Source organism: Gorilla gorilla, chromosome 7, assembly GCF_029281585.2.
Source record: "Gorilla gorilla gorilla isolate KB3781 chromosome 7, NHGRI_mGorGor1-v2.1_pri, whole genome shotgun sequence".
NCBI lineage: Eukaryota > Metazoa > Chordata > Mammalia > Primates > Hominidae > Gorilla > Gorilla gorilla.
Window position 1 is genome coordinate 83,575,660 of NC_073231.2, and position 16,499 is coordinate 83,592,158.

Sequence of the window (16,499 nt, forward strand, 5' to 3'; positions counted from 1 at the left end):
ATGGTGGTGGGCGCGTGTGGTCCTAGCTACTTGGGAGGCTGAGGCAGAAGAATTGCTTGAACCCGGGAAGTGGAGGCTGCAGTGAGCTGAGACTGTGCCACTGCACTTCAGCCTGGGCGACAGAGCGAGACTCCTCTCAAAATAAATAAATAAATAAAATAAAAAAATAAGACAATCACTACCAGGAATCATAACTCTTAGAAGAATTGGGAGCAGTGGAGAGGGCACCGAGATGATTTCCACGTCTGTCCAGATTTCCTGGAGCAAGGCAAATACATTTCCCAAATAAATGGACTTCTTCCTGAGAAAGTGGAGAACCCCAAACTTACACATCTTAGTAGAGGGCGCCATCTTCTGGCCTGGACCCTGCCCCCTCCCAGCCTGTGTGTGCCCGAGGACCAGGCTCTCCCTAGGCTCCCAGTAAGTACATCATGTGTGACTGGGAAAGACAACCAGCTTTCTCCTTCCGTGGCTGGCTGCAGGATCATAAAACTGCTTTTCCACTTTACAATCAATCAGGTTGGGTCAGGCAGGATTTCAAGGCTTCTGTCCTAGGTAGATGGGCTCTGTAAAGTCCCGCTTAAAAAAAAGTGAAGGTAGGTTCAAGATCTGCACACAACTGGGGATGAGGGGAGTCTGATGCTCTGCTGTGTGATCATGCAAGGAACTGTTCCCAGTGCAAGTTATGTCGCTTTCAGGGACACTTTCTTCATCCAAATAAGAATGTCAACCACACTAAAACTAATGGATGTCTCTGAGTGGTGTGTGTGTGCGGGTGCACATGTGCAAATGTATCTTAATATTTAACTGTCAGACAGCCAGAAATAAGCTCTCATCCTGTATCTCACGCTAGTGGGGAGGTCTAGAAAAGGCGGGGGGGCTTGGACTGCCGGATCCCACCCATGATTAATGTGCTGAAGCCCCCTTCTGTTAGGATACTAAAGTAATTCAAATGGAAGAGAAAGGACCGTTAGGTATTATTGTGTCTCTTGGCCCTCCAATGTGAGCAATCCCCATGGGAATGGATGGGATGTCTCTGAAAAGGAGTAGTGATTCTCACACTCTGATAAAGCAGTCTCTTAGGGAAGGGATGGTGTCTTTAAGTTTGGATATCACGTGTAAAAACTGGGTGTGGAAAAGAAGGGAGTGACACTTCTTAAAGGTATGTTTTATTTTGTCTGAGATGGAGTCTCGCTCTGCCACCCAGGCTGGAGTGCAGTGGCGCGATCTTGGCTCACTGCGCCTCCTGCGCCTCCTGGGTTCAAGCGATTCTCCTGCCTCAGCCTCCCGAGTAGCTGGGATTAGAGACGTGCACCACCACGCCCAGCTAATTTTTGTGTATTTTGAGTAGAGACGGGATTTCACCATGTTGCCCAGGCTGGTCTCAAACTCCCGAGCTCAGGTGATCCACCTGCCTCGGCCTTCCAAAGTGCTGGGATTACAGGCGTGAGCCACCACGCCCAGATAGCTCAAGGTTTTTTAAAAAACATCTGAATCTGCGTGCTTGCGCCGCTCCAGGTCTCCATCACTCCATATTCTTTCATTCCAAACTCCTTTAGACATTCCCGCCTGGCCTCCAAAAGCATTTGGGTTTGCCTCTCTGGATTTTTTTTCAACTTCCTCATTTTACAGTTGAGAAAAACAGGAGGTAAAGAGAGGAAGGAACCTGCTTTAGGAAGCAGCTCTGGAAAGCAGAACACAGTTTCCTGCTCCCGCTCTCTCTCCACTACTCTCCCTTTAAAAAATATACTTTCTTCTATGGCCAATTAAACATTCATTACCAACCTGCGATTCCCTTAGGACTTTAAAAGGAGGGTTGTTCAGGGGTGACAACAATCTTCTGTCTGTTATACGTGTTCATGTAGGCAAAAGCTTTCCCAAATTCAACCCCAGTCTAGGTCCCAAAAACTAACTACAGAGTGCAGGGAAACCAGACAGCTACAGTTCAGACCAGGAACCTCCTCTCCTAGCTCACGTTTCTACCCGAGCCCGCGGAGGAACAGACCGGAAGTGGCGCGCAGCCTCCCAGCGGAGGGAACCGCCTATGCCGCCGTCGCGCTGGCCGGAAGACGGGGGTGCAACCCTTTGAAGTGTCCCCTCCTACTTCTTGCTGCCTCACGGTTGCTGTTGCAGCCCCAGGAGTCTCTGAAGGCTTCCGCGGCTTTGGGGCCGGTTGTGAGATGCCAGGCAGAGGCCGCTGCCCCGACTGCGGCTCCACGGAGCTGGTGGAAGACTCGCACTATTCGCAGAGCCAGCTGGTGTGCTCCGACTGCGGCTGCGTGGTCACCGAGGGGGTCCTTACCACTACCTTCAGCGACGAGGGCAATCTCCGAGGTACTTGTGGCCCTGAGGACAGCCTGGGGCGGTGGAGGGATTAACATCAGATTCCTTTTGTCTCCCCGCTCCCCCCATACTCCTAACTGTAACGCGCACACACTTAATTTGAGAGAAGATGACCTAAAGTGAGCGAGGGAGCTGAAGGAGATGGGGGCTGCCATTCATCTGTGTTTTCCCAGCACTTAGTATCGGGCATAGATGGTGCGTGTAATAAGTATTGAATAAGTGAGACAGAAACCAAGTTCCACTCATCTTGCCATGTCTGGTCATTGTGGAAGGATTGCCGATATGATTATAGTAGGTATTATTACCCTGAAATAGTTTGAAGCACAAACTGGCAAAACATCACTTTTCTTTGCTTTCCAAGTTTCTGACCAGTGCAGCCCTCAAAATCTGCAGCCATTGTCTGGGTGGGGTGGCTTACGCCTGTAATCCCAGTGCTTTGGGAGGCAGAGCCGAGAGGATTGCTTGAGCCCAGGATCTCGAGACCAGCCTTGGTAACGTAACGAGACAAGTGCCTAAAAAAAATTTTTTTTAATTAGCCAGGTATGGTGGCATACACCTGTAATCCCAGCTACCCAGGAGTCAGAGGTAGGAGGATTGCTTGAGCCTGGAAGTTGAAGGCTGCCGTGAGCTGTGATCGCACCACTGCGCTTCAGCCTGGACTATAGAGGGAAACTCCTTAAACAAACAACAACAAAATCTGCTGCTAGGAAAATTGCCTGTATGGAATGTACTGGAAGGATGACTGGAAATTTGGAACACTTGGAGCTGCTTTAATGCAGTCCTAACCTTTCCCAGTCTCTGTGTATTCGGAACCGCTTGTAGACATAGAAAACCAGATGGGGCCTTTAGCTGTGCAGCAGCAGATGCTCAATGATTTGAATTTTGCGTCCTGGTTTTGTGTGGTGGGAGGGCAGGGGTCTGATGAATAAAGGCTAAGCACACTATTTGTTGTTTATTATCTTACAGAGGTAACATATTCCCGAAGCACAGGGGAAAATGAACAAGTTAGTCGCAGCCAGCAACGAGGTGAGAATTGACCTTTACAACACAGTGGCTTTAAAGAAAACTATCCTAGGCCGGGTGCTGTGGCTCACGCCTGTAATCCCAGCACTTTGGGAGGCCTAGGCAGGTGGATCACCTGAGGTCAGGAGTTCAAGACCAGCCTGGCAAACATAGCGAAACACCGTCTCTACTAAAAATACAAAAATTAGCCGGGCATGGTGGCATGTACCTGTAGTCCCAGCTACTCTGCAGGTTGAGGCAGGAGAATCGCTTGAACCTGGGAAGTGGAGGTTGCAGTGAGCTGAGATCGCGCCACTGCACTCTAGCCTGGGTGACAGAGTGAGACTCCATCTCAAAAAAATAATAATGAGCCGGGCGCGGTGGCTCATGCCTGTAATCCCAGCGCTTTGGGAGGCCGAGGCGGGCGGATCACGAGGTCAGGAGATTGAGACCATCCTGGTTAACACGATGAAACCCCATCTCTACTAAAAATACAAAAAAATTAGCCGGGCATGATGGTGGGTGCCTGTAGTCCCAGCTACTCGGGAGGCTGAGGCAGGAGAATGGCGTGAACCCGCGAGGCGGAGCTTGCAGTGAGCCGAGATCGCACCACGGCACTCCGGCCTGGGTGACAGAGCGAGACTCTGTCTCAAAAAAAAATAAAAATAATAATAATAATAATAATAAAAAGAAAACTATCCTGGTGGCCTAGCCCAGCTTTTCACTTTTCCTATTTTCAGCATTGCTGGTGTGAGGTAGAGTAGAAGAGCATGGTAATTAGGAATTTAAAATGGGGATGGTGGCTCACACCTGTAATCCCAGACTTTGGGAGGGCGAGACGGGCAGATCGCTTGAGGTCAGGAGTTCAAGACCAGCCTGGCCAACATGGTGAAACCCCGTCTCTACTAAAAATACAAAAATTAGCTGGGCCTGGTGGTGCACACCTGTAATCCCAGCTACTCGGGAGGCTGAGGCAGGAGAATCACTTAAACCTGGAAGGAGGAGGTTTCAGTGAGCCAAGATGGCGCCACTGCACTTCAGCCTGGGCAACTGAGCCAGACTCTGTCTCAGAAAATAATAAAATAAATAAAACAAATAGGGATGGTTCTGAGAGAGGCAGCAATTCAGTATAAGGTTTGGGTTTGATCAGACGTATGTTTGAGGTAGCCTCTAAGAGCCTGGATAAAACTTGGGCTTGGCCCTGAATCCAACCAGCCTGCAAAAACTAGTGGGCTGAAATGTGACTTCTTTACACAAATGTTTTTGTGTCTTTAGAATGACTATACCAAGTGTCACTCCTGTCTATGCAGAAGGGTACATAATTTGTGCATCTGATATCTGAGGCAAGTTTAGCAGATCTAAGTAAGTCCTAGCAGAATTTTCTAGGAGTTGCACGATAGCTCCTTTGACCCCTCTAACTCTTGCCGTGGGTTTTTCCTAGGTCTCCGGCGAGTGAGAGACCTTTGTCGAGTTCTGCAGTTGCCACCAACATTTGAGGATACCGCGGTTGCCTACTACCAACAGGCATATCGGCACTCTGGCATCCGAGCGGCCAGGCTGCAAAAGAAGGAGGTGTTGGTTGGGTGCTGCGTCTTAATCACCTGCCGACAGCATAACTGGCCCCTAACAATGGGGGCCATCTGCACGCTGTTGTATGCAGATTTGGATGTGTTTTCTAGCACTTACATGCAGATAGTGAAGCTCCTGGGACTGGATGTGCCATCTCTGTGCTTGGCAGAACTGGTGAAGACCTATTGCAGCAGGTACGTCCCTGGTGGGAGACAGTAGGGTGGGATGGGATGGGTCCTTAGACCTGAATCCTTTGACCTTTGGCCATCTCTTTTTTTTTTTTTCTTGAAACGGAGTCTCGCTCTTGTCACCCAGGCTGGAGTGCAGTGGCACGATCTCAGCTCACTGCAACCTCCGCCTCCGGGGTTCAAGCTATTCTCCTGCCTCAGCCTCCAGAGTAGCTGGGATTACAGGTGCCTGCCACCATGCCTGGCTAATTTTTTTGTTTTTCTTTGCATTTTTAATAGAGACAGGGTTTCACCATGTTGACCAGGCTGATCTCGAACTCCTGACCTCAGGTGATCCGCCCGCCTCGGCCTCCCAAAGTTCTGGGATTACAGGCGTGAGCCACCGCACCCGGCCTTGGCCATCTCTTTTTTACCAAAGCCCATGTAAAAGGATGTGGGAGAAAGATCTTTAGTTTAAACTTGTACTAATAAGGTTAATATTGTTTTACATTTTTAGAATGCTATAATTTTCTTTTTTTTGAGACCGAGTCTTGCTGTGTTGCCCAGGCTGGAGAGCAGTGGCATGATTTCGGCTCACAGCAACCTCCACCTCCTGGGTTCAAGTGATTTTTGTGCCTCAGCCTCCCAAGTAGCTGGGACTACAGGTGCATGCCACCATGCCTGGCTGATTTTTTGTTTTTAGTAGAGATGGTGTTTTGCCATGTTGCCCAAGCTGGTCTTGAACTCCTGGACTCAAGCGTTCTACCCACCTCAGCCTCCCAAAGTGCTGGGATTACAAGTGTGAGCCACTGCACCCCGCCAAAGAATGCTGTAATTTTCAAACCCCTTTGCCTTCACAGCAACCTAATGACTTGGGGAAAATAGGTCTGAGTCTTGGCACAGGGCTGCTGAGTTGCACCACTCATGTTTTGTGCTCTGTGCATGGCAGTTCCTAGAGTTGTGCTGTGCCATGGGCTTTGTGGCTGAATGCCCAGCTCTGTCTCAGCAGGATCATCTGCAGAGGAAGCTGAAAGTATATTAGTTAATGACATAACTGGGCTTAGAAGCTAAGCCTTTTCTAGTTTTTTTAAAGACAGGATCTCTTTCACCCAGCCTGGAGTGCAGTGGCACCATCATAGCTCACTGCAGCCTGGAACTCATGGGCTCAAGCGATCTGCCCACCTGATCCTCCCAAAATGCAGGTATTACAGGCGTGAGCACTGCGCCTGGCTCTTTTCTCGTTTGAAGTAGCTGTGTTCTTTTCCTTTTTCTGATAAATAACGTTGAAAGCAGAGGCTGTTGGTGTCAAATAGCCTTGTATTTGAAGCTTGGTTACTGCCTGGCTGGATGACTATGGGAAAGTTTTTTAACTGTACATGCACATAAGACGGTGCATGTTCATGTAGATTAAATGAGAACGTTGTAAAGCACTCAGAATAATGGCGATTGGGAGGCGCCCAATAAATGTTCGTGCTCTCCTCCATCCCTCCGCCTTCCCCTAACAAGCAGAAGACGCCCTGTTTTCTTTCACTACCTTTATTAACTTGCTGCCCAGTGAGCTTGAGTATTCCTGAGGGCAGAATAGCTTCCCCATCTTGAGTGGGCTGTCTTTCCTCACTGTGGGAGAGCAGCCCCTATATCATTAAGATCCAACCCTCATTTTGGTTATTTCAGCTTCAAACTGTTCCAAGCTTCACCTTCTGTGCCAGCCAAATACGTGGAAGACAAAGAGAAGATGCTGTCTCGAACAATGCAGTTGGTGGAGCTGGCAAATGAGACATGGCTGGTGACTGGGAGGCATCCCTTGCCCATCATCACTGCTGCGACTTTCCTGGCTTGGCAGTCGCTGCAGCCTGCAGATCGGCTTTCATGTTCCCTTGCCCGATTTTGTAAATTGGCAAATGTGGACCTGCCCTACCCCGCGTCCTCCCGCCTGCAGGAGCTGCTGGCTGTGCTGCTGCGGATGGCTGAGCAGCTGGCCTGGTTACGAGTTCTGAGACTTGACAAACGGTCTGTGGTGAAGCACATCGGTGACCTTCTCCAGCACCGCCAGTCACTGGTCCGCTCGGCCTTTCGGGATGGGACAGCAGAAGTGGAGACCCGAGAGAAGGAGCCACCGGGGTGGGGACAGGGGCAGGGAGAAGGGGAGGTGGGAAATAATTCCTTAGGTTTGCCCCAGGGGAAGCGGCCGGCCAGTCCTGCCCTTCTCTTGCCACCCTGCATGTTGAAGTCCCCGAAGCGGATCTGCCCTGTACCCCCTGTCTCCACTGTCACTGGAGATGAGAACATTTCTGATAGTGAAATAGAACAGTATTTGCGTACCCCTCAGGAAGTTAGGGACTTTCAGAGAGCCCAGGCTGCTAGACAGGCTGCCACGAGTGTCCCTAACCCTCCCTGATGGATATCCATTGGGAGCACTTCATCCTGTTCTGACAGCTTGATAACATTCCTGTTATAACCAAGGACGGAAGTGTACACCAGTCCGTAGGTATTGCTTTTCTTGTTTGAAGGAACCAAGAGGGGCTCTGCCATTAGTTGGACCCTGGGTCCTGGAGTAAAGTCAGGAGTGCAGGGATGACTATAGGTAGGAGAGATTCCCATCCCTTGGTGTGGGAGAGCAAGTTGCCTATGTCCATGTTCTGTGAGATGGCTTTCCTCATAGATGGATGGGAAAATGTCAGGCTCTTTGCTGCTGGTTTGAATTGGACACACTGCTGCGGCTCCTCCTGCAGGCCTGAGGGGGCTTCCCTCTGCTTGTGGAGTGGTTGGCATTCCCAGCAGTATCAACCCTCAGAGGAGCGGGAACTGGGGAATTCTGGCCCTACGTGCATTCACAGGCAATGTTGGGTTTGTGTGTATGGTGTCATGAGATCCTCTACCTCATAACAAAAGGACAGTGGGTAGACTAAGGCAGTAGCTCAAAGGGCTTTGCAAAATTTTAATATATTAAAACAAGAGGCATCTGCTAGAAAACATTCTATTGTATAAAACCCGAGTTCTTAAAAACATGTTTTCTTTGGCACTTTCATTCCCTCCCTCCCCTTTCCCCAGCGTATTGCAAAAAGCTCTCCAGTGCTAAGGCATTGGCAGGGTGTGTAAACAGCAGCCAGCATATGTGGAAGAATAATACAAAGCTTTTTTTTTTCTTCTAATATGTCTGTGCAGCAAGCATAAATAACAGGACCCATTCCAAGGAGTGTGTGTGGGTTTTCCCCCTCCCCTGTGTCCTCTGTCACCTTGGTGATGAGGCCAGGGTGATGTGAAGACTGGGAGGGAACCCTAGGTCAGACCTTGGTTTCCTGTTGTTCTTCCCAAGACCCAGGGTTCCCTCTGTTTCCATTTGGTCCTGTAGTGAAATGCTGGTGGTTGGTTTTAGGTTGGGGAAAAGACAGGTGCTGGTGTTTAAAAGGAGTAAAGGGATAGGCCCCTCATGACCTGCAGGGACCCCAGCCACTGCCTCTGGGCTTGGCTTGAGCTCCTGGGAGTCGGGAAGCTGGTTTGACATTTTGTAGGTTTCTCTCTACTCTGGAGCTGGAGATCAAATGATTGGGATGGTTCTTCCTCCGGCCTCATGGAGGCAAGGAAGTGCTCTTCCTTAGTCCCGTGGTGTTGTAAGGCTGAGACTAGGGAGATGGGTCTTGTAACTGAAAAGTAACTGCTTCTCCAAACACCACCTGCAGCTTTCTGGGGCACCATTGTTTACAGGACTAGCTTTAGGGCATGACTAGATTCTGCCCCAGTTCCACCTGCCCTCTCCCTCTACTCCCCTCAGTTTACCCACAGGCACCTGGCAGTCAGCTGTTGAGGTGCAGGGCCTCGGCTTTGTCCCGGTGTGCCACCTCTGAACCCTGCTGTCTGGTTTAAGTACCACTCCTGTGGGAATGGTGGCATTGTTCCTAGTTGTGCCCGGTTCCCACTCCCCTCCCCCAGGACTGGTTGATGTCTAGAGCTGCCTTTCACGTGGCCCCACCGTCCCCTCTTGCATAGTGGATCTGAAAAGCAGCACCTTGTGACTTAACATCACCTGCTTCATGTGCTGGGCTAGCTCTCATGCCAGCCAAACCCGGGAGGAAAAGGGACCTAGGATCTAGGCAGGGGCTGGGCTGAAATCAGTAGAGGGCAAGGAGGAAAGAATACAGTTCCCACGCTCTCATCTCTGCTTTGCTGGTGAGGCTGATGGCCCCCAGTGAGGCCGCATGGACAGTAGGCGGGGTGGGAGTACTTGGGGAGGGTGCACCTGGGATGTGCTGTGCCCTTTCACACAGACGGAGGCCTTCCCCGTTCCTGGGAGGGCACCGACAGTCAGACTGCCCCGGGCTGGACGGAAATGTATTATGCGTGTTTCTGGGATTGTCTGTCGCTACCCCAGAGGGATGCCCTCTAGGCAAGTGGGGAACATCCGCCTGTGGGCTTCCTCCAGCCATCGGCTCCTCTGCCTCCAACCTGCTGACTACGGAGACACCTTGGAGGGCCCCGAGGAGCGGGGGAACGAGCCGCGTGGCCGGCCCATCTACCGCGTCGCCCGCCCCACCTTAGACGGTGGTTTCGCTCTTCCAGAGTCCGGTCTTCATGCAGCCGCCGCTGGCTACCTCCGCGCCCATCACGGTGACGTCGTCGTACTTGCCCCCCTTGGGGGCGCCGTTTAGGCTGGCGGCGTTGAGCGGGTACGAGCGGCGATGGCTCTCCTTCTCCAGCGCGCCGCCGCCCTTGAGACTGTCGCGGCTGGCGCTGCGGCGCTGGCCTGCCCGGCCCACCTCAGAAAGCGGCGCGGCGCTGGTGTCGCTGCCCTCGGACGGCGTGAGCATGGGCTCGCCTTCCAGCTGCAGGCCGGCGCCCGGGCTGTTGCGGCTGCTGCCCAGGTAGCTGTCGGTGGGGCTGTTGTGCAGACTGCCGCTCTCGCTGGACAGCAGCTCCGGCGCCCCCGCCGCGCCCGCGCGCAGGGCCTTGAGCCGGTTCTTGCCGCAGGCCTCCCCCGCGCGGTGTCCCTTGGCCCGGCTCTTGTGCGCCCGACGCCCGTGGTGCACATTGTTGGGGTGGCGGTGGGCGAGGTTTCCCCGGATGCCCGCGGGCTCCGGCTCTCCTTCCCCGCCGGCCGCCGCCCCCGCCTCGCACACCTGACTCTGGGCCAGCTGCAGGTTGGTGAGCTTGCAGGGGCCCAGAGCCAGCGGGTGGCCGCTGCTGCCGCTTGGGGAGGACTTGAGGGAGGGGGGCCCCTCCCCGAACACCGGGGAACCGTCCTCTGCGGCGGCGGGCAGGGCCCGGGGCGGGGCGTGGGGGGCCGAGGGAGAGGCAGGGGGGCAGCAGGCGCGCCACGAGGCTCTCACGTCCCTCCGCCTGGCACAGTGGTGAGTGAAGACGAAGAGGCCCAGGGCGGAGGCTGCCACCCCGTACAAGCAGCTGCACACCACCCGGGGCAGCCAGCGCTGGGACACTGCCAGAGCCCCGCAGGCCCACATGGCCAAGTACAGGAAGTGCGTGGTCACCAGCGCCCCTAGCTGGACTCCCGGAGAATAGAGGCTGTCACCATCCTCCGGGGGCCCGGGCGTCCCCACTCGTGCGCTCCCAGTAGCAAGAAGGGAACCTGAGTCACTCAGGAGGGGGCCGCTGCCCCTGAGCCTGGTGGAACCCCTCAGCTCCTCCCCTGCCTCCAGGGAGGCCCTGCTGTTGCCCGCCTTGGGGTTCTGTGCCAGAGGACCCCGTAAGCGTAGCCCGGCGCACAGGAAATAGATCCAGGTGATGAGCAGAATCAAAGCCACAGGGATGTAGAAGGCGCCAAGGCTTGGACGCCACACCAGCCAGCAGCTGCAGGAGACACAGAAGCAGTAATGAGGACAGGGGGCATGGCTGGGGTGGGGCTGGGGGCCGGGGTGGTTGGGGAGACAGGATATGGTGAGTACGGAGACAAGGACAGCTTGGTCAGCATGCATGGGCTTGGGTTGGGTTATGGCTGGGTGGACCTGGCAGATGGCCCTGCCAGTGGAGTGGAAGGCATCTGGTGTTAGGTAGGTAGGCTTGGGGCGGGAGGGAGGGGTGCTCACTAGGGGCTGTGGTCCCGGTAGTTGTGGATGTTGACTGCAGCTGTGATGCCACAGATAATGAGTGGAATCCCTCCAGCGATCAAATAGAACCTGGAGGGAATGAGGGATTGGGGGTCCCAGAGATGGGGAAAGGGAAGGGAAGAACTGGGTGCTTAAAGCCCTTTGCTTGATGTTTCTGTCCCATCCTCTTTCCCCTTTAAATTATCAGAATTTTTTGCCAGGGATGCAAGGTCCCTGCAGGGACTACTTGGACTTGGCCATGACTGTTCTAAGGGACAGAGGCCAGAATTGCTCTCTCACCCTAAACAGTGCAGAAGTGAGGGGTGCCACTCAGGTTCCCAGGATCCTTGCCATGGCATTTGGAGTTATCTCCTTCCCTGGCTTTGTCATGCCCCAGAAGCCCGCAAGATGTCCCCCACTGCATGGTCTTGTGTGACCTGCTGAGTCTAGGGCCTAGCCTCTCCCATCTTTGGAGAGTGATCTCCCAGGGACCTTAGACTCACCCTTCACCCACTTTGGGAGGTTTCCTACGCCTGCGTTGGAGTCCCTCCCCAATTGCAAAGCTGGAATTGAAAGTATGTACCGGAGCATAGGACTGGGAGTAGGCAGAGCGGGGTCCCCTTCTTGCGGAGGGGGTGCCCTCCAGGTGAGCTCCTTGTGGAGCACTCGCGCCTTCACGCCCATCCAGAGCAGCGTGGATAGGGAGGAGTAGTGCAGGGTGATGCCCACCTGCGGGGTCAAGGCACGGAGGCTGGGGACCTGGGGACTATGACTGGACCCTCCCAGAGCTTCAGTCCTGCTGGTGTCCTCCCAGGCTTCCAGCCTCCGGCCCCCAGCTTTTTTACTTTACCCAGCCCACTCCCCATACACTCGCCAAGCTTCCATCCCTACTGCCACCCTCTGCCTCCACCCCAGGGTTCTCTCCCATTGCAGGGCTTCCCATGACCCTGATATGGCTATCCGGCTGATCCCCCACCTCCCCACCACTGCACGTCTCCATTTCCACTTTGAAGCCCATCTCCCATTCTCTCTGATCTGGTTCTTACCACCCCCTACTTTCACTCTCCACGACCCACCATCCCTGCCTTCCAAGGCTGCCACAGAGGAAGCCATGGAGCCACGGCCTATGAGCACCAGCCTTTTTCTTCCAGCGCATCTCCCCACTCTATGCCTAGGTGCCAGCACTCATCTCGGAGTACCACCCCCAGAGCCCCTTCTCCTGCTTACTGCCTTGCAGACCATCTGGTAGTTGGTGAGTGTGATGCCCCCCGCAAAGACAGCAGAGGTCATGGCCATGTGGAAGCACAAGTTCAGCAGCATGTGCCAGCCTTTCCGGGACACACGGATGGAGCTGCCCAGAAACAGTCTCGAATTAATGGCCATCCAACCCAAGGTCAGGCCCATGGGGTCTCAAGGCCACTGGGAGAGCCATGGGGGGCAGGCACATATCTGCGTGTGTGAATGGTTGGGAATGTGACAGAGGCCATAGGGTAGGGAGTCCTTAACCCCTCAAAGTGATTCCAACCCCAATGGGTGAGAGGCTGAGAAAGTCATGTGGACCCACCTGGGGAAAAAACCCCTGCCAATCCTCAGTGAGTCCACCCTGCACCCATGCTGGGAGGTTTCCTACACCTGCCTCGGAGTCCCTCCCCCATTGCAAAGCTGGAATTGAAAGTATGTACCGGAGCATAGGACGGGGAGTGGACAGGGTGGGGGCCCCTTCCGTGCCTGCCCACCACGCCCTCCCTCCTGCAGGAGCACCCACCTGTGGTTGAGGATGTAGGTGATGATGGTGGCGAAGAGGCACAGCAGCAGCAAGGCCGTGCAGGGGTATACCACGGGGTGCAGCCCTGCCCCGGCGCCCCCCACCTCCCTGGGAAAGGTGCTCAGCTCCTGGGAAAGGGCAGGAAGGAGGACGTGAGGAATGTGGACACCTCGCCAGGCCCCCAGGCCAGCTTTCCTCTTCCCAGGCCCCGTCAGCCTTGGTCCTGCACTTTGGTGCTTAGTTCATCTGGGCAGGGAGGAAAGCTTCGGGCTGTCCACTCTTAGGAAGCCAGCCCTACGGAGCCAGCTACTGCAGCCCCTTCCCTGCCTCCGGTCCTGCTTTGCTGAGGACTCTTCACACCCTCAGAGATGAGGAGAAAGGGAGCAGGAGCTGCCTGTGACCAGCAGCAGGCCTGCAGGACTGGAGAGTGGCAGTACCACGTGCCACGAGGGAGGGGGTGACCAGGAAGGAGAAGGGTTCCCAGATTATTTTTTTCTTCTTTGTAAGAATCTAGTCTCGGCTGGGCACAGTGACTCATGCCTGTAATCCCAGCACTTTGGGAGGCTGAGGCGGGCGGATCATTTGAGGTCAGGAGTTTGAGATCAGCCTGGCCAACATGGCAAAACCCTGTCTCTACTAAAAATACAAAAAATTAGCCGGGCATGGTGGCACACGCCTGTAATCCCAGCTACTTGGGAGGCTGACTCAGGAGAATCGCTTGGACCTAGGAGGCGGAAGTTGCAGTGAGCCGAGATCATGCCACTGCACTCCAGCCTGGTGACAAAGCCAGACTCCGTCTAAAAAAAAAAAATCTGGTCTCAGAAAGTGCAGGATGTGAAGGCCAGGCTAGGGAGTTCCAGATCCATCGGGAGTTCTAGATCCATCGGATCCAACTATCTGGATATAGGCATGGAGGCCGGACCTCCCTGTCTCCTGAAAGATGGAGAGGTGGGAGAGGCCAAAGGGCCATTTCCCCACATCCCACCACTCATGGGGCCCAATTAGGGCTGCAGTCCTTTCTGTATTTCTCCATGGTCCCAAATGGTCAGAGTACACCCACCCCCATTTTCCACCCAGCCCGTGTCCCTGCCCCCCGACTTGTCACCCCTCCGCACACCCACCATGAGCACGGCCACATTGCCCAAGTGCTGGCAGTGCAGGGCGCTGACATTGGGCTGGCTGGAGCGGAGCTGGCAGCCCTCCGAGGTCCAGCCCCCGGCCTCCCCGGGCCCCTCCTGGCTCCACCAAGCAGCCACAGGTTCGGCTCCCTCAGCCCAGTGCCGCAGCGAAACGGCCACTGGCTCTGTCAGGTTTCCCACGCCACAGCCACCTACAGCGGGAGAGGGACGTCCACACAGACACACACAGGGTGTCAGGGAGGTGGGCTCAGCCGGGACTCAGCAGCAGCAGCAGTGACAGGGTGTGTACTAGGCACCTGCCGGGCAGGGCACAGTGCTGGGCTGGGGGCACGTGGTGAGATGCCAAGGACAGCCTCAGTCTAATGGGGGACCCTGGAGGGGGTGGGTGCGGATGATGGTGGAAAATGTGAGCCCTCTGTGGTGGCCCACCCTGAGTGCTGGATGAGCAGTGATGTCCTGCTCCATGGTGAGGACTCAGGCTGGCGGGGGCTCAGGGACAAGAACACAGAAATGCAGATGGAGGGAACAGAAGCCAGGTGAAGGGAGGAGGGAGGCGGGCGGGATGGAGAGAGGACTAGGAGGAGGCGTTCCCAGTGGGAGAGGGGCTCCCGGAGCAGGCCCTGGGCTCCACAGACCCCTCACCCACCCGCCTCAACCCACACACTCCCACAGCCCACACGGTTGCAGACACAGGGCTTTCACCTTCCTCAGGCCACCTTACTTGTGCTTTAAGTCTTAGTGGTTTTCGGGAAAGGCCTCCCTGGCCTCCAGCTAGGTTGGGTGGTCCCTCATCCCTGTGCCCTCCAAAACACTTCACTGCTTCTCACTTAAAACGAGCTGCTCTTCACTGCTGCTCAACTTCACTGCTGCTCACTTACAACGAGCTGCACTTACAACAACTTGTCCACTGCCTGTCCTCTCTGCTGAAGGGTGTGTTCCTCAAGGACACAGCCGTAACTGTCTGTGCACAGGTGTGTCCCAGCTCAGGCAGTCTGGCACATACCAGATACTCAGTGAGTGTCCCCGGCCGGAATGCAAGACCTGACAGCAAGAGTCTGTGCTAGGAACAGGATGGAACCCACGGTGGGGTGGCAGCGCCTTCTGGCTGGGCAAAGGGGGTACAGCCACATCGCTAGGACCCTAGAGGGCTCATGGAGGGAGGCAGACGTCCTGATGATGGGAAACAACCCAAGGCTTTGAAGGGGCTCTCTGATGTGCAAAGTGCAGTTTGAAGAAGGTGCATCTGGTGACGGCATGAGGGATGGACTGAAGGTGGAGGTGTGGGGGCCAGAGATGGGCTGGTGTCAGCGTGGATGGTGGGAGCAACAGTGGAATCACTGGCAGAAAGAAGGCAGGTGTGGGGTCACTGGTCCCGGGGGAGAGATGGAACAACAAAAGGGGGACTGCAGGTGATCCATCTGCTTTCTGGGTGCCAGGCCCCCAGCTGGGTGGCGAGTCAGACACTCGGTGTCTCCCACCCACCACACCTCTGCTCATGTTGTTATTCCTCTGCCCTGGTCTCCGCCCTTCCTTGGTGTCTCTGAAACTCCTGATCATCCCTCAAGGCCCATCTGTGTCAGTCCCACCTCCGCCATGACAGCTGGAGCCATGTCGCCTTTTCAGGATGCTTCTCACCTGGGCTGCCTGTGCAGCAGCTGCCTGGAACCTCTCCTGTGGCTGCCCTGGGAGGTTACTTCACCCTCTACTGCTTAGGTAGCCTCTGGGAGCAGGGACCGTGGCCTAGATGTTTTTATTCCTTCCAGCACCAGTGACGGCGCTGTTTCTAGCAGGCACCTATTCAGCATTACTTGTCTGCATTGGGTGTGTGTGTGTGTGTGTGTGTGTGTGTGTGTGTGTGTGTGTGTTGGAGGGGGCTGTGCTCATAGCCCTCTTGAAATTGAACAAATCTGGGATATAGAAGGCAATGTCTTCCTGAGGCTTTTCTCCTCCAGACCCTTTCTTTATGGGGTATCTCTGCCCTCTGCCCTGCTGGGAAAAGGTGAGAGACCCAACATCCTGTGTCAGTTCCACTAGGGCACTGGGGGGCTGTGGGCCAGGGAAGGGCAGGATAAAGGTGAACAGGGCGGACACACGAGAGGCACCCTGGGCGGGGCGGGGAGTTCAGTCCCTTACTGGTTCCTGCGAAGATGACGGGGGTGGCCACGCCACGCCTCTTGCCAGGCCCAGCAGCTCCAGGGCGGGAGGTGTTGCTGTGGCTGCGGAAGAGGCGGCCATTTCGGAAGACCAGCAGTTGCAGGGTGCAGTCTGGGGGCACCGGGGGAGCCAGGGCAGCCGGAAGGGATGAGAACAGACTCGGGGGCAGCTGGATGGAGGCCAGGGCCACGCTGTTCTGGGGGGACATAGGAGCTCCTCAGAGACACCAGGACCCCCTAGAGTACTGATGTCTTGCAGCCCCCCTCCTCCCACCTCCTCTCACTGCCCCCACCAGGCACCTGCATCTGAGTGCCTCCCTTCT

The 16,499-nt window shown here is 55.0% G+C and overlaps 2 protein-coding genes across 3 annotated transcripts in view; one reads left to right on the top strand and one right to left on the bottom strand.

Moving 5' to 3' along the window:
• The first annotated feature begins 1,760 nt into the window (after positions 1 to 1,760).
• Positions 1,761 to 8,087, top strand: BRF2 (BRF2 general transcription factor IIIB subunit). Its single transcript, XM_004046892.5, has 4 exons — positions 1,761 to 2,334; positions 3,310 to 3,369; positions 4,787 to 5,108; positions 6,756 to 8,087. The coding sequence occupies exons 1-4, from the start codon at positions 2,181 to 2,183 to the stop codon at positions 7,477 to 7,479; spliced, it is 1,260 nt and encodes a 419-aa protein (XP_004046940.4). The 5' UTR covers positions 1,761 to 2,180; the 3' UTR covers positions 7,480 to 8,087.
• The window catches only part of ADGRA2 (adhesion G protein-coupled receptor A2), a 47,119-nt gene continuing 38,614 nt past the window's right edge, over positions 7,995 to 16,499 (bottom strand). The window contains exons 13-19 of one of the 2 annotated variants that reach the window (XM_019031967.4): positions 16,157 to 16,373; positions 14,006 to 14,214; positions 12,885 to 13,012; positions 12,347 to 12,470; positions 11,703 to 11,848; positions 11,120 to 11,209; positions 7,995 to 10,883 (exon numbers count right to left, since the gene is read on the bottom strand). In XM_019031967.4, coding sequence (XP_018887512.4) covers positions 9,614 to 10,883; positions 11,120 to 11,209; positions 11,703 to 11,848; positions 12,347 to 12,470; positions 12,885 to 13,012; positions 14,006 to 14,214; positions 16,157 to 16,373 — 2,184 coding nt within the window. In that variant the 3' untranslated portion in view covers positions 7,995 to 9,613. The remainder of the gene's footprint in view (positions 10,884 to 11,119; positions 11,210 to 11,702; positions 11,849 to 12,346; positions 12,471 to 12,884; positions 13,013 to 14,005; positions 14,215 to 16,156; positions 16,374 to 16,499) is intronic. The other variant, XM_055349004.2, reaches the window with a different exon arrangement.